The 22,928-nt window shown below is 43.5% G+C and overlaps 1 protein-coding gene across 1 annotated transcript in view; it reads right to left on the bottom strand.

Annotated features, from left to right (window-relative positions):
• Positions 1 to 22,928, bottom strand: part of LOC144488139 (neuronal migration protein doublecortin-like) — a 47,155-nt gene that overhangs the window by 2,296 nt on the left and 21,931 nt on the right. The window contains exons 3-5 of the mRNA XM_078206166.1: positions 22,075 to 22,113; positions 16,681 to 16,791; positions 1,375 to 1,481 (exon numbers count right to left, since the gene is read on the bottom strand). Coding sequence (XP_078062292.1) covers positions 1,375 to 1,481; positions 16,681 to 16,791; positions 22,075 to 22,113 — 257 coding nt within the window. The remainder of the gene's footprint in view (positions 1 to 1,374; positions 1,482 to 16,680; positions 16,792 to 22,074; positions 22,114 to 22,928) is intronic.

The following is a 22,928-nucleotide window of genomic DNA, read 5'->3' as shown; positions in this document are numbered from 1 at the left end:
CTGGAGGAAACCCACCCAGTCACAGGGAGAGCGTCTGTCCCCACAGACAGTCACCAAGGCTGGAATCTACCCCGGGTCCATGGCGCTGTGAGGCAGCAGTGCTAACCGCTATGGTCGATTGCCATTATGCCACCAATGGGATGGCATAATATTTTACAGGTCAACTCATCTGCAGTTACTTATAAATTCCTGCATCCTCTTTAACATCTGAAAAACCAGTGGCAAATAATAGCCTTCGAGAATTTTGAACAGCAACTTAGTCCCTAGATTCTGTGAACACCACTATGTAACCAGCCTTTGGACACTTGAGGGAGAATCGATTGTATTGGTTTGAACACCAAGTCCCCTTTCTTCCATTGGCAGGTAGATATCTAACTTCTCTGCGACGATACAACTTCCGCACACTGGCAATGGGCAGAATTTTTCTTTTCTTTTTTCATCAAACAGCACAAAAATTGATTAACCAGTTAGTTAGGTTATTATTATTTGTGGCATTTGCTACATTCAGAATGACTGCCAATGATTGCCTAGATAAGACCAATTGCTCTTCACAAACAAATGTATCATAGAAGCCCTACAAGTGCAGGGGAGGCCATTTGGCCCAATGCAGCTGCACCAACAACAATCCCACCCAGGCCCTATCCCTGTAACCCCATGTATTTACCCTGTGGTCTCCCTGACACTAAGGGGCAATTCAGTATGGCCAATCAACCCAACCCGCACATCTTTGGAGTGCGGGAGAAAACCGGAGCTCCAGGAGGAAACCCTCACAGACACGGGGCGAATGTACAAACTCCACACAGACAGTCATCCAAGGCCAGAATTGAACCTGGGTCCCTGGTACTGTGAGGCAGCAGTGCTAACCACTGTGCCACCGTGCCACCCACAGATGTTTGAGGAAGGGGTTATGGAGATGTATTTATGCCCAAGTTATTTTCTATTGATTGATTCTAATTAATTCACAGATTTTACTTTTAAACAATTCCATTTTTTAATCCATACATGGGGCTTTTGGTGCCCTTTGGAAACTAATCAGTTCCCTTTGAAAACTCCAGTAGTTTCTCTCTGGCATTATGGTAACTGAGCTGATTCAACTGTTTTGGGAGTGGGGTAAAGTATTTGAAAAATGGTTAACAGGGTACTAATAAGTTTTCTCTTCTCATCAAGTGCAATTTTCAGGCTGAACATTGGTAAGTGCTTGCTGTGATTAATAACCAAATCTACATTAAATTTCTATTTGCCAAAAGTCTCATATCTAAAGAATAAAATTGGAAACACCCTTACTCTAGAGGATCATAGTTTTGGATTCTTCAATGGAGTTAAATAATTCATTTCATTCTAGCAGAGTAAAAGAGGGCTATAATAATGGCTTACCTTGTGCTTGCGAAGGCAGCCTGGACTGGTTGGTGTAGATATGGGTGTTGAGACTGGAGACTTGTTGGACCTGGGAGTGGAGAGCTGGCTGCTGGAGGTTCCATTAGCTGAAAGCACATACAAAAGGCAACATGTAGAAGGTGGATAATATGATCTTAGAATAGGCCACACTAGCTCATTGAATGAGTTTTCTTAACAACAGAATGCAATGCCTTGATTTCTCCATTATTTAAACCTCTGCTGCTTTTGAGATTCTGAGGTGTCCTCTCGGAATGGAGGCTGGAGTGGTCGAGGTGATGCATTTTTCAACAGGACACATTGAGTTGAACTGTAATCCAAGAGGGGGAAAGCGGCAAATCTCCCAGAAAGGGCCTGCAAATGTGGGATTTTCATTCTGGGGAGTGGGAGCACGCTGCAGTGGGGCCCACCATTCCCGGAAAGAATTTGGAAGCAGACAAAAGAGCTACTGGGTGCTGAGGAGGGCTGTTTAAAAGGCCTTTGTTCCAGTTAAAATACCTCTATAAAACAAAAAAAAACAGACCTCTACCCCTTATACCTAACACTCCCTCAACCCCCACCCTCCCCCACACCTTCCCATGCTCCACCCAGGCTAACCCATGCCACCTCATTCCCCCCCAATTCCAATGGCCCCTCAAATTCTCCCAGCCAACTTATGTCCATCCACCCATCCCCATGGATCTCATAGCCTCGATGCTAATCTATGACCCTTCATCCACCTGACATGGCCCGTCATACTATCCAGGACAACTATGATACTTCCATGTCCATTCACCTAATATGCACTCTGTACAGAACTGCTGAATCTTGTAGAAAATAGTACTCTGAAAGGGATTTTAAAAAATAATCATTTGTTCATGACTTTCGACTTTCTTTTAAAAGATATTGCTTTTACTCCATTCCTATAAAATGTCAATCATCCAGACCCTTTAAAGTATCAATAGCTGAAATTAGGAGCATTTAACACTTCTTTACCTTGTGTAAATAATCATTGTGCAGACAGACAGAACAGATCTGAGAGAAAGAGCTGTCAATCAAGAAATGTTGTCCCTGGGATACAGCTGTTTCAACAGACTAATGGGTGACTGGGCTCTTAGCCAAAAAATCAGAATGAGAATTGGCTGAGACCCCAGATATCCATTACTCTATTGAAACAGCTGCATCCAGGGAAAAGCTTGCTTGATTGACAATTCTTCATCTGTAATCGATTGTTTTTTTAAAGAAAATTATGAAGAAATTACTGTTTTTTAAAATCTTCACACATGCTTTTGTTACTCTCAGATTCAGTGGATTTGTACAACACGTATATTGGTTGAATGGACTTAGAAGTGCCATAGGTTGGCATGGACGGTATGCAGAGCCATGGGGTGTTGATGGAGGGGCATAGGTTGAAATGAAGGGTAAGTGGGGCTGTGGAGGATGGGTCATGGCAGAAGAATTGGCATAGAGGATATGGGTGAAGGGGCACATGTTGGCAAGAAGGCATGGGCAAGACCTTTTCAACTTACCTTTCAAATGGTTCCCTTATCCACACTTTGGTTCACGATTCCTCTTGGATCTATGAATGACAAGTCATGGAGTAATTGGCCCGACTCCACAAAAATTGCAGAGGGCTAGGAGATGCCTATCCTTGCAATGGAACCGGCCAGGTTGGGAGTGCAGGATGTGAGGCTTGCAACCAGCACTATCTCACACCCTTATCCCATGTGGGTGAAAATTGGGGAAGTAGGAAATGGGGCCAGGAATCCCGCAATTGGGTCCCAGTTGTCATTTTTTAGAGCTCTACGGAATCTCTCCGACTCTGCGAAAATCCAACCCATATTTACCAGGTGGAATTTGTTTCCTTCCTAATGCTTTCCCACATCCAACATTTCCTTTTCCACAGCTTGTGGAATGCTTAGGCCATTGTTGGCTGAAGGTGATCGCATTGATGTAACGGTTATGAGAATACAGAACTGCTTCTCATCGTGTTCTCCAAATGCCAACTTTCAACATAATGCAAATATCAAAGTGCAATATAAAAGCCAATTTGTAGGAATAACCAACTGTTTAAGATTTCGGTTTTAAAATATTGTCTCATACATACGAAAGGTTTGCCATGAATATATAACTTGCTCATAACAGAATTTGAATTACTCTATATACTAGTAGTGGGGCTATCAGTAACTCCTGATAACAGTACATCAGTATAACTGACTCTCAGGCTGTATATGTTGTTTTGTATCATGACAGATTAACATTGTCTATCCTATCCAGTGACCCCACCTGGAAAGTTCATTTAGGTGAAATGTTTGATGAGGACACAGTCAGACCTGAGTGGGGTGCCCTCCACCGGCTATAAAGCCCAACACTCAATTCCCAGAGTAACACCTGAAGATTGAATGAGGTATGAAAGGCTTGCCAATGCCTTTAAAAGTGTGCCCCAGCGTGAAGTAGAGCTTACAAAGGAGAAGGGAAAACCAAACAATCCAGACATTTGAGAATGTCAGCAGCTTTCCTGCAAACTAATCAAGTTCAGAAATTCTTCATTTCCTCCACTGTGCATTAACAGCAAGAGATTTTCTACAAAACACCAACAAATTACACTTACAATGTCCATTGTAAAATTGTTAGCAGCGCATAATTAAGTTACATTTAATGGAAACCATGTTTGACTTTGCAAAATGATCAAAAACGTCATTGTGCTCTGGAAGGGGAACAATACTGGGGGTGAAATTATTCTCAGTGCACCGAGTTTATATATGATTGGAAGTGAATTTTTAAATTGGTAACAGCTCAAGGATTGACATCCAAGGAAAGGCAGGCACTGAGTTCACCCACCTACAACTGGAACTGCCCGAAGACACAGCTACCGTGCAATCCAGCCTTGAAGAGCTCTCGGGACATTCAGAGGGGGAGAAACAAGAGAACACTCATCTTTGGAAGTTACTCATCAACCCACTCAAAACTGAAGTTGAAGTCTCCTCTTTCTGTTGGCCATTAGCAATCTATGTAAAATGGCTTTGACTATCCCAACTGGACTCCACAGTCTATATCAGAAGACTGTCCATAATTCACCACTATTCCACACACTACTTTTTTTTATTTGTTCAGGGGACGTAGGCAAGGCTAGTGTGTCTTGTCCATCCCTAATTACACCCCCCTCCCCAAGAAGATTGTGGTGGACCATCTTCTTGAACTGCAGAAGTCCATGAGGTGCAGGCACAACCAAGGATTTTAACCCAGCAATAGTGAAGGAATGCCAATATTATTCCAAGTCAGGATGGTGTGTGGCTAGGGGCGGAACTTACAGGTGATGGTGTTCCTGTGCATTTGCTGTCCTTGTCCTTCTAGATGGTAGAGGTCGCGAGTTTGCAAGGTGCTATCAAAGGAGCCTTGATGAATTGTTGCAGTGCATCTTGTACATAGTACATACTGCTTCCACAATGCATTGGTGGTGGAGGGAACAAATGTTTTAGTTGGTGGATGGGGTGCCAATTAAGCAGGCTGGATGGTGCTGAATCCCTTAAGTCATCCAGGCAAGTGGAGAGTCTTCCATCACCTCCTAACCTGTCTTTGGAGATGGTGGACATGCTTTGGGGATTCAGGAGGTACAGTTACTCTCTCAGAATTCCCAGCCTCTACAGAGCTTTGAGCTGATCTATTGGTTGTGGGATTGCTTAGCTCTGTCTATTGCATGCTTCTTCTGCTCTTTGGCATGCAAGTAGTCCTCTGTTGTAACTTCATCATGTTGACACCTCATTATTATGTATGCCTGATGCATTCCTGACACACCCTCCTGCACTCTTCATTGAACCAGGGAGATCCTGTGGCTTGATGGTTATGGTAGATCAGTAGATTAAGGAATATGCTAGATCATGAGGTTACAGATTCTGATTGAACACAGTTCTGCCGCTGCTGATGGACCTCAGGGCCCCATGGATGCCCAGTTTTGAGCTGCTAGATCTATTCCGAATCTTTCCCATTTAGCATGGTGGTGGTGCCACACAACACAATGGAGCGTATGCTCAGTGTGCACATGAGACTTCATCTTCACAAAGGCTTTGGGGTGATCACTCCTATCAATACTTTTCTGGACAAATGGATCTGTGACAGGTAGACTAGTAGGGTTTTGCCTCTTTTTGGTTGCCTCACACCTGCCTCAGACCCAGGGTAGGACTTTCCAGCCGCGCTCGCCCCAAGACTGGAAAATCCCGCCCGAGGTCAACGGACCTTTGCATAATCCTGTCTCGCCCGCTACAATTCCTGTGGCAGGTGCGATGGGAAAATTCTGCCCCTAGTCTAGCAGCTATGTCCTTTAGGATATGGCCAGCTCCGGCTTTAGTGGTACTACCAAGCCACTCTTGGTGATATATATTGAAGTCCCCCACCCAGATTACATTCTATACCCTTTCCACCTCAGTATTTCCTCCAAAAAAAAAGGCAAATATTAGAGAAGTCGTAAGATGGGCTGCTGTGGTGAAGTGCCATGTTGTTGCAGTAGGAGAAGTGTTATTCTTAACTCCAGCAGCCTGGTTACATCATAGACAACCTCACTCTGCACCTCTGTATCTCACCTGATATGGAAGTACTTGACACCAACAATAAGACCATAAGACATACGAGCAGAATTAGGCCACTCGGCCCATCGAGTCTGCTCTGCCATTCAATCATGGTTGATATTTTTCTCATCCCCATAACTCCTGATCCCCTTATTAATCAAGAACCTATCTATCTCTGTCTTAAAGACACTCAATGACCTGGCCTCCACAGCGGCAAAGGGTTCCACAATAGGTGGAAAGGAATGCAGAACTGTCCAGTTTTCCTACATAACAGCATTGACTTCCATTCAAATTACTTGTATTGAAGTCCAGAATGAGAATAAGACATTATATACATGCAAACTTTTTTAAAAATAAACTGACCTGGGCACAATAATTGTAAACAAGAAGTTTCCCAATCCTCAAAAGCATGGCATCTATTGGAGAGGTGTGGCAAAAACGGAGACAATCTAAAGGGTGCCATTTTCTGCCATGGGAGCATACATGACCAAGTCTTTTAAAGCTGTAAACCCAATGCTAAGTACTGAGTGTAGACTGAGTGCAAAGCCGAAGGATATAGGATGAAAGTTAGCAAGCTACAACCAACGCTGAATATCAGATAAAATGTTACTTTTCTCAGAGCACTGGATCTGTGGAAAGTTCCCTGGAAAAAAGTGTTGACATTGTATCCATTCCTCCAAATAAATTGGATAAATGTCTGGTTAGGAATGGCATTGAATTCTATGCGAACAAGAATCCACTAGTTTAAATATACACCCCTTCTACCTATTGGCATACCATGGCTGCAGGGCTTACCATCTACAGGATACACTGCAGCAACTCACCAAGGTTGCTTTGGCAAGTTTTCCCAAACACAAGGGGCAGAATACTCTGGGCGCGCTTGTTTAAAAGCCAGAAACTCCTGCCCGACCGTCGATGGCCTTTCACATTCTCCACAACCCGCCGCTAAAATTCCAGTGGCGGGAGGGATGGGAACATTCCAGCCAAGATATCCAGCACTGAGAAGGACAAGGGAGGAAGAAGACGTGTGGGAACACCATTACCTCCAAGTAGCACAACACCCTCACTTGGACATATCTCAGTGTGCCTTCATCTTCACTGGCTCCAAATGCTGGAAGCCTCTCCCTAACTACACTTTGGGAGCATGCTCACCTTACAGGGTACGGCATGCAGAAGGCCAACCACCATTTTCTACAGGTTAATTGGGTAATGATTGTTGGCCTTGCCAGTGCGGCAATATTGAATAAAAGCCATAATTAAATATCCTATAGTCCACAACTGCTGGGACCATGTAAATATTTTTTTGTGGTAAGCAAATGGCTAGGCCTTAGTAATAAAGGTGCATGGGGGTAGATTTTAGCTCTTATTAATTTTGGGAGTCAGTAAGCATTTCCTGAGGGGTTCACAATAGAATTGATTGTACTTTGACTATTGAAGAAATTACCTTTTGTTAGTTTATGCTTCATGATGTTCTTATTGAGCTAAAATTTGTTGGAGTGGGATGCCATGTTAGGGCGGGATTTTCCGGCTCTTCCTGCTGGCAGGATCTTCCCGTCCCGCCAAAGGCAACTCCCCCCATGGCGGGATGGGCGAGCCATACAAAATGCCATAGACCTCGGCTGGACTGGAAGATCCCGTGGTGGCCAATGGCGATGTGCCTCCATTGCTGGAAAACACACCGAAGGACAACTGGAAAATCCCAACTTTTTGACTTTTTCCCTCATGCTTCAACTTGAAAAATCTTTGTGCTGCAAAATGCGAGAAGTTCAGACTGATTGCGTGAAAGTCAATCGTTTAAAAACAAGGGAAATGTTGACTGCAAAACCCAACGTCCAAATTATTTTTGGGGCATATTTTACATCTTTCCAAAACAGGAAAGCTGCATTTATGTTTTGTGGGTTTTGCCAAATGTTAACTATATAATTAAAGGACAAATTGTCTGCAAGTGATTCATCACTCAGATTATATGGCGATTTGTGTTTTACTGAATGGACAAGAGCTTTGCATGAAAAATTTCAACCATGAAGCTGTCAAGTTAGATACAGCATTCTAACCTATTATGTGCTGTGTAATCATATTAACACAAAAGTAATTGCAACTGTGACCTCAAGATCCGAATGCAAGGACACCTTCAGTTGTTTTGTCTGAAAAGGAAGAGGTGGGAGAGCAGGATCTCTGAATTTGCTTCCCTATGTTACCTACCTACCATACTGCCTTGGCAATATGAGGTGGTGCCCAAACATGGGCAAATAAGCCACAATAAAACTGAAGGCAATGGGAACCAGGGGCAAACTTTCTAATGGTTGGAGTCATACCTAGAACAAAGGAAGATGGTTGTTATGAATAGAAGTCTATCAATTTAGCTCCAGGGCATCGCTGCAGGAGTTCCTCAGGGTGGTACCCGAGGCCCAACCTTCTTCAGCTGCTTCATCAATGACCTTCATTCATAGAATAGTAACATTCATAGAATCCCTACACTGCAGGAGGTCGTCATTTGGCCCATCAAGTCTGCACTAACAACAATTCCACCCAGGCCCTAATCCCGTAACCCCACATATTTGCCCTGTTAATCTCTCTAACCTATGCATCCCGGGACACTAAGGGGCAATTTAGCATGGCCAATCAACCTAACCCGCACATCTTTGGACTGTGGGAGGAAACCAGAGCACCCAGAAAAAAACAAGCAGGCACATGAGAATGTGCAAACTCCGCAGACAGTGACCCAAGTCAGGAATCAAACCCAAGTCCCTGGAGCTGTGAGACAGCAGTGCTAACCACTGTGCCAACATACTGCCCCTCCATTCATGCCAAAGTGCCAGGCAAAGGTCATCTCCAATTAGACAGAATCTTAACTACCTGGTCTTGACATTCAATGGCATTAACATTGCTGAGCCACTTGCCATCAACATCCTGGGGATCACCACCGAACAGAAACTTAACTGGACCAGCTACATAAATACCATGCCTACAAGAACAGGTCAGAAGCTGTGTGTTCTGGGTGATTCACTTCCTGACTCCCCAAAGCCTTTCCACCATCTGTAGATCACAAGGCGGGAGTGTAATGGAATACTGTTCACTTGCCTGGGTGAGTGCAGCTTCTACAATGCTCAAGAAGCTCAACATCATCCAGGACAAAGCAGCTAGTTTGATTGGTACCCCTTCCACCAGTCTAAATATTCACTCCCTTCATCATGGGCACACTACCTGCGGTGTTGACCATATACAGGAGGCACAGCAGCGACTCACCAAGGCTTCTTTGACAGCACCTCACAAACCTGTTACCTACACCACTTAGAAGGACAAGAACAGTAGACACCTGGAACACCATCACCTCTTAGTTACACAGCATCCCAATTTGGAAATATGTGTCAAATTCCTGGAATTGCTCCGTAACAGCATGGTGGGAATAATTACACTACATGGACTGCACTGGTTCTCAAAGACAGCTCATCACCACCTCCTGAAGGACAAATAGAGATTGACAATAAATGCTGGCCTTGGTGATACCTGCACCCCATGAATTAACTTTAAAAATGTTCAGAACTGTGTAAAAATTATTTGCAGGTAGTTTGTGTTTAATATACCGTGTTCAGCTTGTGCTTTTTAAGCTTATTCGAGTCTCTTTAAGATGGAGGAGCAGTCATGCACTACAGTTAGGCTTGCGCTGATAAGTGGTGAGTAGCATTCATGCCACCAAAGTGCCAGGTAGAGACCATCTCCAATAATCTTAACCATTTAACCTTGACATTCAATAGCAGCTCCATAGTAGCAGTTACATAGCTACAAGTGACTACATTGCTGAGTCACTTGTCATCAACATCCTGGGGATCACCACCGAACAGAAACTTAACTGTACAATGCCTTTCTCCAACTAGCTAGAAACTTATAAAATTCTAACAGGGTTAGACAGGGTAGATTCAGAATGGTTCCCAATGGTGGGGGAGTCCAGAACCAGGCAGCATAGTTTGATGATGAGGTAAACCTTTTAGAACTGAGGTGAGGAGACATTTCTTCACCCAGAGGGTGGTGAATTTGTGGAATTCACTCCCACAGAATGTAATTAAGGCCATAAGGTTGTCTGATTTCAAGAAGAAATTAGACATAGCTCTTGGGGCTAAAGGGATCAAGGGATATGGAGAGAAGGGGGGATCAAGATATTGAATTTGATGATCAGCCATGATCAAAATGAATGGCGGAGCAGGCTCGAAGGGTCGAATGACCTACTCCTGCTTCTAGTTTCAATGTTTCTATGTTCTTGACCATCTCCGGATTCCTAATCTGCAGCTAAACTAAGTATTTTATATGGATGCTGTTCATGCCTATCAACAATTCTGCTACACTGAGATCAAAGGCATCACTGATTTACTTCCAGCTAAAACATACCCGATATGCACAGCTAAAAATATTGGGAAAATGCGATTAAAAATCAGTTACAGACCCCACTTTACAGCAAGAACATCTACAAGTTGGAAAATTCAATTGGCACGACTGAAGAACATCTGCTGGTATTGAACATTTCCGCGGCTAATGACTCAAGGGAACAGTGTCTGCTTCTGGGAGGAAACTGACAGGCCCTTATCAGTTCTGAAATTGCTACTGGTTCATACATCAACCAATTCCTTTGTCTTTGAAACTGCCATTGTCGGAGCACAAAATTACAGTGCAGTGGCTGTCATTCACCAATCCGAACCCTGGGCTGCTGAAGGTCAAATTCGATTACAAAATGGTTAGAGTAAGGCCATCTTCAACCACTGAATCCCAGGTTTGAGTGCAAAACCAGTGATCTGATTTAATAGGAGATGATGCTTGTTTACTCTGGGGCCAGCATTTAGGTTCCTGCACAAAATCAAATGCCAAATAATTAGGAAAGGCAACAACAGAGGAGCCAGAATGCACATGTCATTTCCAACCTTTGGAAACTCTCAATCCTTAATTACACAGTTCTACTGATTGTTAGTACCAGATGCACATTTATATTCAGAGAAACTTGGACGAGGATTACTAATGTTTAATTAAATCAACCCACGAAACTTGAAAATACTTTTCTGACGTTGCTCCAGCTAAACAGACTTTACCACGCTCAGCATGAACCTCTCAGAATAATTTAACTGCCTTTATCCAATCCAGTCTATAACAGTACATTCAGCCCGTTAAGTTACCCTCAGTCTACAGCAGCCACTGCTTGTTCTACTTGTGCATGTTTATAGCTGATTATACACGTTTTAACAGTTTAACCAGCAACCATTTTCTAAAAAGTCATCACTGTGCAAGAAAATCTGAAAGGTCCAATCAGTGAAGCTAAAATTCTAATTGGTCAGCCTGGATGGTAGGGGATGTTCCCTGAACAGTAATGCAAAGGGTGCAGGAATAGAGCTCTGTTCCTCTAAGTTTAATCTCAGGAATTTGGGTGCATTGACAAAAAGATTTAAGGACGGGAGACTTCAAGAGAAGTGAAAAAGAATTTGTGTAGAACAGAATGCCTTGAAGCCCAAATCATATGGTTGAGTTTTCGGGTCATTTTCAGCTGTTACAGGGCAGTGCTTCTCTCCTTTTCTCAATTAAATGAAGACTTAATTGCCATTTGCATCACTGGATATGTGATTTATTTGTGTATGCATTTCTCCTGTCTATTTTGCATGGTTAGGGCTAATGCGCATAGCTTGCACTTCTAATTATGATTTGCTGGCACTGCAGTGAAGGTAATATGTGTATGATTACAAGCCAGGGCAGTCAGGGTGGGAGTAAGCATGAAATTAAAGGAATAGGATTCCCTATGCATCCCCAACCTCTCAGTGATTTAGCAAAGGGGGTGGACAAGACCTTTGGAATGACGCACGTTTTCAGACTTTGTCAGGAACACCAAATATATTTATTAACAAGGAAAAGCCGGCAGCCCAGTGGCTGCCTCAGTCCCTATATGTCTTCTATGTGTCTTCAGGAGACTAACAGGTGTCAGGCCACAGGCAGTGTCATCAATAATCCATTGTATCCTCGTTGCCAATGTAATGAAGCGTGCTCACAGACTTCCTCAGGAACACCAAAGATATTTATTCACAAGAAAAAACTGTACAGAGACCAGCACGGTCCATTGGTTACCCTAGTCCCTACATGTCTCCAGACTGTCTTCCGCCCAAGAGAGAACTCCACCCCCTGGGGCGATTACCACGCTCAGTCGCAATTGTCCTCAAGCCAGGTGACCCTCTTCTACTGTGTTTGCCTGAAAGGAACAATCGTCACATCCATCCCCCTTTAACTCTTTTTCCAATAGCCAAGTTACTCAGTCCTAAATTCGAACTAAACATTATATACGAGTTGGACAATGATGGCACTGTGGTTAGCACCGCTGCCTCACAACGCCAAGGACCCAGGTTCGATTCCTAGCTTGGGACACTGTCTGGGTGGATTTTGCACATTTTCCCCGTGTCTGCATGGGTTTCCTCCGGGTGCTCCGGTTTCCTCCCACAGTCCGAAAGACGTGTTGGTTAGGTGCATCAACCATGCTAAATTCTCTCTCAGTGTACCCGAACAGGCGTCAGAGTGTGGCAACTAGGGGATTTTCATAGTAACTTCATTGCAGTGGGACCCCCACACTCCCAGATGCCCTGCCCCCATCAGGCCCTGCCCCTTGGCACTGCCCCATGCCTGACAGGTAGTGCCAAGGTCCCCCCTGGGCATTGGCACTTTGCTGCTAGGGCAGTGCCAGGGAGCCCAGACTGGCACGGTCAAGGTGCCAATTCCCAGGGGACATCCCCCCTGCCACCCGACTCTCTGGGGGGCCTCGATTGGCCCCTTCACTCCAGTGAGGTCCGGCTGTCAGATCCCGTTAGTGGGGAGATGTAGTAATCCCCTACTGATGTTTCATTTTATGGCACCATATCATATAATGTAATATGGGTTTAATATGGGTTTTAATATGGATTTATATTGTTGCTATGGTGATGGCTCATTGATGAGATCTTGAGACTTGCATGTCCAAACATAAATAGGGTGATTCTCCCAAAAACATTCTAAGTGTCAAATTCACGTGAAAACGAGTAAGTCACACTGATTTTTTCAACAGGAGTTTAAAAAAGAATTCCCCACCCTCTGTGCACTGCAGAGTGCCGCAGCGTAAATCCTGTTAAGAATCAGAGGGCGGGGCCTATTCCGGCAGCATGGTGCTGAGCATGCGCTGATCTGTCAGTGCCGAGATTGGCGCATACACATTGACCCCTGTCTGCCAGCCTCCCGATTGCTGGCTAGCTCAATCGCTGGCCAGCCCCGCAACCCCCGCTTCGCTGGCCCTCTCACCCCCCCATGGTCCAATTGCTGACCTCTCAAACATGCCCGAGCCCAGCCTCAAACCCCACCTCGCCCCTCACAACCAGCAGTGCTGACCCCCTCCCCCCACAGTGCTGACCCTCCCCTGCAGCCTCGAACCCCCAGCAGGCTGCCTCCTCCCCTCCAACTTGATGGCCAGTCCCGATCGCTGGCTTCCTTCCCTCCCCCACCGATCCCAACTGCAGAGTGCAACCCCCACCAATTGCCCGCCCAGATGCCACGTCCCCATCAGGCCCTGCCCCACATTGGCCCCCCCCCCGCTCCCTTGGCACTGCCCCATGCTTGACAGGCAGTGCCATGATCCTGCCTGGGCATTGGTACTTTGCCTCTTGGGCAGTGCCAGGGGGCCCAGGCTGGCACTGGCAAGGTGCCAATGCAGTAAGAGTTTTAACAACACCAGGTTAAAGTCCAACAGGTTTATTTGGTAGCAAATACCATAAGCTTTCGGAGTGCTGCTCCTTCGTCAGATGGAGTGGAAATGTGTTGTTAAAACTCTTACTGTGTTCACCCCAGTCCAACGCCGGCATCTCCACAAGGTGTCAATGCCCAGGGGACACCTCTGCCTGCCGCCCGACCCTCTGGTGGGCCTCGATTGCCCCCTTTCACTCCACTGGGGTCTGGCTGCCAAATCCTGCTAATGGGGAGTTAGGAGCTATAATAATCCCGACTGAAGTGTAATACTCCTGGGGGGGGGGTGGGGGGGGGGGACACACGCCTGTTTCAGCAATCATATTCTGACACATAATCTGAGTTTCTTTCCCTGTCTGAATTATTGATCCTGCTATCAATTTCAATTCTTTTACCCCTTCATTGTTTCTCATTGTCAAGCTTCCCTTCTTCAAGCTCTTATTCCCCTGATTCAATTGTTCATTGAGCTGGTTTTATTTTCTAGTTGCTTTTTCACGGAGTTCAGCTTATTCTATATTGTCTCATTAATGTTTCCTTCTTGACTTCATTTTGAAAATTTTTGTATCCTTTTTTTCAGGTTTGCTGTCAGTCATTTCATCTTGTTGTCTTTGTTGATTCCTCTTTATGCTCAATAGTTCCTAATTTAATGTAAAGTTTATTTATTAGTCACAAGTAGGGCTTACATTAACACTGCAATGAAGTTGCTGTGAAATTCCGTTAGTTGCCACACTCTGGCGCCTGTTTGGGTCAATGCACCTAACCAGCATGTGGGAGGAAACTGGAGCACCCGGAGGAAACCCGTGCAGACACAGGGAGAACATGCAAACTCCACACAGACAGCGACCCAAGCCAGGAATCGAACCCAGGTCCCTGGCGCTGTGAGGCAGCAGTGCTAACCACTGTGCCACCATGCCACCCATAATTTCTTTTGAAGTAATTAATTTCTGTATTTCTGAGGGCAATCCATCGTGTTCTTACTGGACATATTCATGTCACAAATGGAACCTTCATTTCTGCTTGTCTTAACTTTGGCTAAACTCTTTTTGCTTTCATGTTGGTTGAGTTTGTCTCTGAGGAAGTGTTGACTTTGTTTCCATTCTGCATTCTCTATTTGCTCTTCATTGGTCATTCAGTGTCTTTCATTGTCCTTTTTCTGGGGTCCTTTAGTGCCCTCCTTCTGGGGTCTTTCAGGGCACCCCTTTTGGGGTCTTTCATTGTCTCCTCGGAGGTCTTGCGTTGACTCTTCCTTGAGGTTTTTGTTGCTTATGAACATTTTTTGAGAGCTGCCTTCTGTTTCTTCTTGTGGTTGCCAGTTTAAGTGATCCCCACTAACTCTTTGGATGGTGGGAAGGGAAACCAGGCCTATGTGTTGAAACTAGACTATAGGACTGGACACCAACTGTTTTACCAATGTTTGTGATGAATTCATTTAGTTATTTAATAGACTTTGGGGGGAATGTGGGTTTTGCCCATCAGTATTACCCATTTTGCCTATTAAATAGGAAACTTCTATCATTTCAATTTGAAGAATAATTTGTTAGGAATCAGGAGGGCAGTCCTTGCTTTTGGTGTTAGCTGTGATTCACTCTCATTGCTGAGTTAGAATGTTGGATGTTCAAGTCCTGCTCCAGAGCCTTGAGCACAAAATCTAGTCAGGCACCTCGGTGTGTTCAGGAGGGAGAGATGTAATTTTGGCGCTGCCATCTTTCAGGTGAGACATTAAGTGGAGTCTGCCTTCCCACTTTTAATGTAAAAGGTTGGTGTAAGGTCCTGTTGTCTTGGCATCCTCTTCAATGTTTATTTCTTAACCAGCGTCACTAGAACAGATTACTTGATTACCATATTGCTGTTTGTGGGATCTTGCTGTGCGGAAATGGCTGCTGCATTTCCGACAACAGTAACTCCATTTCAAAAATATTCCATTGGCTGTAAAGCACTTTGGGACATACTTTTTCCTCACCTAACTTTTCTGTTGTACAAGAATACTGTGGATATAAACTGGTTTAACTTATGAAAAAAAACCTACAATTGCAAATGTAGGTCGTTAGTTTGACATGACTGAAATAATTTTGTCAATGCCGCGTAGATTATTAAGTGATAGAACCATAGAATCCCTATAGTGCAAAATGTGGCCATTCATCCCATTGGGTCCGCACTGACCATTACCCCAGCTTACCCCATAACCCTACTCACCTAAGGGGCAATTTAGCATGGCCAATCAATTTAATGTGCACATCTTTGGACTGTGGGAGGAAATCAGAGCACCCAGAGGAAACCTACTCCGCAAACACAGGGAGAATGTGCAGACTCCACATAGTCACCCAAGGCCAGAATTGAACCCAGGTCATGGCGCTATGAGGCAGCAGTGCCAGCCACTGTGCTGCCAATAGCTGTGACTCTGAAATCCCATAGAGTTTCTCCCAGATTCATGACCGATGTTACGGAGAGGCCCCATTTAATTTCAGGCCCTATATATTTTCTAAGATACTGCTACTCGGTCTGGTCATTCATTAAAACATTCAAGATTGCAATCAGTATTATCATTTTTAAATTTAGCATTGATGGATGCCAGTTAATAGAAGAAGCCAGCCCAGTCTGAAGAATACTGACATTATCATTACCCCATTTTCAAAGTTATGCTTTAAACACTGCCACTTAATGAAAGTTTGCCTATGCACTAGTCCAAGCCTCCCCACACACTTAAAGGTTTTACCAGAGAAACAATCAACAGGTGCATTACACAGAAACATTTTCAATTATGAATAATAATATTCATAAGGAATCTCCTTTTTGTAAGCTGCATCTGAACATAACTGTAACTGTGGAGTGACTTATCCACACACTTTATTTTGCCTGTGTTAGGAATTGAGGTGCATGTATCGGGAAGTAGAAGGGCATTCCTTCATGTTCTAATTCATGTTGGCTTGGGCAATCACTTATCAATTAAGATTAATTCATTTATTTTTTCTGTAATGTGACAAACTCTTTGGCCCTTGAAGCATTAGCAGGTTCCGCTTACCAGAGTCGGCAGGAGACTTACTACGACGAGACGCTCCAGAGCTTTTGCTTGTGGACCTTTGTGAGGCATTAGCTGATTTACCACCAGTGTTTGTTTTCACCACACGGCATTCTGTTTTAAAAGTAGAAAAAAGTCACATTTAATATTAGCCTCTCACAAGTAATAATGATTGACAATTAACCATTTCCAATCTGACTTACTTCCTGGCTAATTTGCTGGATTCCCTGGAAGACCTTAACCACTCATGTTGTGTATTTCTATATTTATAACTGCAATAAAAGTTTGTGCATTGAAGGTACTGTTTGAGAACGGAGGTGCATTTGCTCATTTTGCCGAGCCTCACTTATAGAAGAAGTTATAGTACCGGTTGAGAGTCAATTCGTAGAGCAATTAGTAACTGGATCTTTGGCATGAGGTTATCGGTACCATTTTTGTGTGTTAGATACATTGCAAAAGAAGGCCTAGCCACAGAAGACTGCAAGAAGGCTATTTGACTGACGTAGGTATGGCCAAGAGCTCATTATGACTTGGAAAAATTTAGTTCTGGGGTTTCAAATCTGCAGCCTTCCCATGGTGATTTTTAATTCTACACCTGAACTATTGGTTTCCAGGAGATGACACTAATTGAAAGAAAGATCTGGAGGCAGAATCAACTTGTGTGGGGAGCTCTATCATATACAGTGCTGTTGCCTGGAACTCTTTCTGACGTATGTAAAAGTTCACACATTGAAGTGAAAATTTTTGACCTAATTGATTGTGTGAACTGTTTGTTAATAAATTTCATGTTAAATCATATGTGGTCTCTTGTTTGGAGTCATTGTTTGAAGGCTAAAGGAATGTGTTTAGTAATTGGTGAGATGCCACCATTCTTTATCACATATTTAATTTTATATTTTTAAAAGATTGTTCGTAAAAACGTGAAGCAAAAAACCCCCTAATGTCAGGATAAAGAAAGTGGTGATTTGAGATATAGTTATTTTTTCCATTTCCAATATTTAACAGCGGCACTCATAACACAGCCCAGAGAACAACTGCAAGCCTTTTATCTTTGAGCCTTGGCACATTTGCTACTTCCTTGGGCTGCACTTGTATTCACTTGCCTGTGAGTAGGTGTTAAAGCCAAGAAAGAGTGCTATTCACTTTTTTGGCTCTACAGCACAAGGCAGGTCATACGGCACAATTGGTTCATGCCAACATTTATGCCCCACATGAATCTCCTCCCACTCCTTTTCACCTAACGCAATCAGCATATCCTATTCCTTTCTCCCTCCTGCTTACCTAGCTATTCTTCAACGCAACTATGCTGTACACCTCAACTGTCCCACATGGCAGTGAGCTCTACATTCTTACTACCCCTGGGGTAAAGAAGTTTGTCCTGAATTCTCCCTTGATGTATTAATCACCATCTTACATTCATGGGCACTGGGTTTGTTCTCCCCTACACCGCCCATCACTTATCCTTTGAAATCTGGTCACATTTCATCATTCCTCGGTGCACCAAGTTCACAGAATCATAGAATCCCTACAGTGCAGAAGGAGGCCATTTGGCCCATAAAGCCTGCACCGACAACAATCCCACCCAGGTCCTATCCCTATAACCCCATATATTTACCCTCCTAATCCCCCTGACACTAAGGGGTAATTTAGCATGACCAATCAACCTAACCCACACATCTTTGGAGTATGGGAGGAAACCCACGCAGACATGGGGATAATGTGCAAACTCCACACAGACAGTCACCCAAGGCTGGAATTGAACCTGGGTCCCTGGCGCTGTCAAGCAACAGTGCTAACCACTGTGCCACCATGCCGTTATGGAGAATGCCTTGAAAGCAAGCAACTTTGTTTGGGACTCTTCAAAATAAATTGAATCAATAGTCTTGTTTGAGTGAATCCGATAGTTCTTCCATTTTGTCGGGTATATTTTGAGGTTCCTCTCCTTTCTTGCTTTTCCCATTTAGTCTGTGTCCATGCCTACTTGTCATTTTCCATATCAAAGTGTAAGGTCAATTTGGAATACAACGCTGGTAACCAGGAGATTGTGGTTTGTGATTTTAAAGGGGGAATGTGCAGAACTACAGGGAGAAGGCAAGAGGAATGGCACTAGGTGCATTTCTCATTCAGAGAGCCAGCACATATACAATGGGCCAAATAGCCTCCTTCTATGCTGTAACAATTCCCTGATTCCATAATGTATCACCGATGGCCACCCAATGTTAACCTGCAGTGATTTGCCTGTTAAGGGAATAACACAGGATGTCCTACCAAAAACAAACCCATCTCCCACAGGCATGGAATGCTGTGGTGTTGCTGTAAATGGAGAAAGCTTCATGGCTTACCGGTGAGCCTTGTTTCTGATAAAGTGCATGGATGCAAATTGCACCGAAAGGGAATAGGGAGGTTTTTTTTCCCTCATAATTTATTTTAAATTCATCAACTAATATATTTAGTGAATGCCTGAGTGAAATAGACTAGGGAAGAGGGCGGCACTGTGGTTAGCACTGTTGCCTCACAGCGCCAGGGACCCAGGTTCAATTCCAGCCTTGGGTCACTCTCTGTGTGGAGTTTGTGTGTTCTCCCCATGTCTGTGTGGGTTTCGTCCGGGTGCTCCGGTTTTCTCCCACAGTCCAAAGATGTGCAGGTTTGGTTGATTGGTCATGCTAAATTGCCTCTTCGTGTCAGGGAGATTATCGGGGTATATATATATATGGAGTTATGGGGATAGGGCCTGGGTGGGATTGTTCTTGGTGCAGGTTCCATGGGCCGAATGGCCGCTTTCTGCACTGTAGGGATTCTATGAAGACCCCAGGTTTAATCTATGTTGATTGGGAATGCATCACTTAGAACCATAGGACCATAGAACCATAGAATGCTACAGTGCAGAAGGAGGTCATTTAGCCCATCGAGTCTGCATCGATCACAATCCCACCCAACCCTATCCCCATAACCCCATGTATTTACCTTAGCTAGTCCCCAACACCAAGGGGCAATTTAGCATGGCCAATCAACCTAACTCATATATCTTTGGACTGTGGGAGGAAACCGGAGCACCCAGAGGAAACCCACGCAGACACAGGGAGAACATGCACACTCCACGTAGACAGTGGCCCGAGTCCGGAATTGAACCTGGGTGTCTGGTACTGTGAGGCAATAGTGCTAAGCACTGTACTACTGTACCCTAAGCAACATGGCTCCTGGATTATGGGGGTTAAATCACCTCATGTTCCTGCTCAGGATCCCTAGTCAGCAGCATCTGCCAGAAGATTGCATATGTTAGCATCAGCCACATTGTCTGCCAAGGCTCATACATGACTAATGGGTGAAAATCTTGAAGCAACTACAACCTACAGAATGATAGTCCAGCGTGGAGCCAATTCCATCAGGAAAGAGGTGGAAGGCAAAGAAAATAAAGAATGTAATTTGATGAAATTCTCTTTAGCAAATGTGTGCAATTATTGTTAGTTCTTATTTGTCAAATGTTAATATGGAAGTGCTTTACCTGTTGGATCTCCCACTAAACCGTTATCCAATACAGACTTCATTTGGGAAAAAGTTGGCTCACCTGTTTCTTATTTGAAACACTGTAAACCAGATTCTCCCTGTGAGGGCATTTTTCACAGCATTAAAAAGAGAATTGCACTGGGGAACACGTTATAGGGAGGGTGTTTTATGTGGTTTCTCTATTAAAGAGGCAGCCATAAAGAATATATATTGCAGCAGAGATTGTGGTATAATCAGAGGCCGCTTTAATGAGGGGCTGCTGTTTACATCAGCGCGCTTTGCAAAATAGGCTACAGCGGAGGAACTAAATGACTGCTAGACTGAAATAAAACTGTCTGACCTCAACATGAACTACAGTTTGCAATCGGTGGAGTATTACTGGCAAATCATCAGAAAGCAGCATTTTGAAATGTTTAGTCACTCGTGCATGAAGTTCAGACAATCTGTTTGAGAGGTTGTGCCTGGGGCTGATAGGATTAGAAACAAGCTAAACTGCATTGGATTTTTTCCTTTAGATAAAATATATATAAGCAATCAAGAAAAGTCTTGAATCCAATTGTCCCTTTCAGGTTCATGACATGTTTGATGTATCTTAAAGGAAGGGATGGTAGAATCCAAGAGCTGGTTACTTACTATCTGTTGGTTTTTGAATGCTCAGCTCCTATAACAGGAAGGTAAACTGATGGCAGATCAAGAGAGTCAAGGGTTATGGAGGGGCTGCAGAAAAATGGAGTTAAGACCACAACCAGGTCAGCCATGATCCTATTGAATGGCGGAGCAGGCTCGAAGGGCTGAATGGCCTATTCCTGCTCCTAATTCTTATGATCTTAGATAGTAACGTGCCATTTGTAATTGTAACAAACATCTATCATATTTTATCTTCATTCTCTAGGGGCGGCATGGTGGCATAGTGGTTAGCACTGTTGCCTCAGCGCCAGGGACCGGGGTTTGATTCCCGGCTTGGGTCACCCTCTGTGCGGAGTCTGCATGTTCTCCCCAGTGTCTGTGTAGGTTTCCTCCGGATGCTCCGGTTTCTGCCCACAGTCCAAAAGACGTGCAGGTTAGGTGCATTGGCCATGCTAAATTCTCACTCAGTGTTACCCGAACAGGCACCGGAGTGTGGCGACTAGGGATTTTCACAGTAACTTCATTGCAATGTTAATGTAAGCCTACTTGTGACACTAATAAATAAACTTTATTCAATATCTGTCATCATCTCTTTCTAGTTTTGCAGCTAAAAATAATCCTGTCTCCTCTTTGCATTTCTAAATATGGCTAATCAAGATGCATTCAGAGTTCACAAGTCAGACCAAGGGTGTTAACTGAACAACTCGGTGACAGCTGTATCTGCACTTTGTTTATTATTAAGCAAGAGTGGAAGAAAGAGCAAAGGACACATTATTATTTCAATTCAAAAAGTAATAGAAATAGGAGGGGATAGCAAAAAGGAAAGCAAGGGAGAATAGCAGCCAAATTCAAACAAGAGGTGACAGCAGGGACTGAAGGAAAAAGATGGCAGCAAGGACTATTGAAAACAGAAAGATCAATGATTGAATTTTTAAAAGGCATCAGCAAGCGAGAGAGAGGCACTGGCTTCCTTTGAAGAGATACAGTAACAATTAATTAAAGAGACAGGAGAGCAACTAAATAGCACAAAAGAAAGAATAAACTCTCAAATGATCTAGTCAGCATTGTACAGTGCACTATGTTGCTGCTGTATATTCACATTTCTGAACAAGTTGGAAAAGGCACAGCTACGTCATTGTGTCTAATGATTTCTGCACTCAACGATATTTCAATGACTCTCTTTTGTAATCAGCTTTTCTGTTCATCCCACAACATTGCAAACATTTCTGCTGCTGAAAATCTGTCGCCAGTGAATCCTTTACTTACCAACATCAAAACCTCCCAGCGTCCGACTTCTGTGCACCTCTTGGAGAGTACAAAAGTTTTAATCAGACAATTAACAGATCATAACACCTGGCAAACTTCTGAGCCATTTCCTCTAGATTTTTTTAAAGTCTTCCTTTCCTCTCTGGGGGAATAACTCTCTCTCAACTCGGTTCTGGTAATCTCAGTTTCAATCGTACTGTTTTAACACACTAGAATTAAAACATTACTTTATGTTATATTTCATCACTTTAAATTTTTTTTATTTCTATCTAGTCCTTAATTAAAATTTCAGTCTCAGATAGTTCTCTGTACAAAACAATTACTTTTTTACTCAAATTTTGAATGCCTGAAATTTAGTATTTTGTTGATAAGTCCTAGAAATTAACATTTATCAAATGACAGTGTCTCCACAAAGGGAGCCTGTGCTATACGAGTTTCCAAAATTGTGGCTCCAAAACTAATTGAGACTCAGTTTACAGAACACCCCATGGTTATGTCCTGAGTAGCATACAACTCTGAGGTGGTACTGTATTTTTTATTACCAATGTAATTGTAAAGTAGCACACCAGGGTGTACGGCAATTTAGAAAGTTCATGTTCTGCTACTCATTCTGGAATTGAAATGTTAAATCCTTGAGAGCCGATCCTTACTTAAAATCAAGTGACAAAGATAGAGGTCTAGAATCATTTCTGGGTTAGAAATGGCTGAGCTCGTTTCCCAAGCAGTTTAAATTGCATCATGTTCATTTATTTTTTAAAAACTACACAATTAGAGAAAACATTCATTAGTATTCTTTAAAGAGTCGGTCACTCTATATAAAAATGAGTATTCAGCAAATAATAGTCTTTAATTTG

The sequence above is a fragment of the Mustelus asterias genome, unplaced genomic scaffold (assembly GCF_964213995.1).
Source record: "Mustelus asterias unplaced genomic scaffold, sMusAst1.hap1.1 HAP1_SCAFFOLD_1324, whole genome shotgun sequence".
Taxonomy (NCBI): Eukaryota; Metazoa; Chordata; class Chondrichthyes; order Carcharhiniformes; family Triakidae; genus Mustelus; species Mustelus asterias.
The sequence above is the reverse complement of the archived record's forward strand: the minus strand, read 5'-3'. Positions and strand labels throughout refer to the sequence as shown.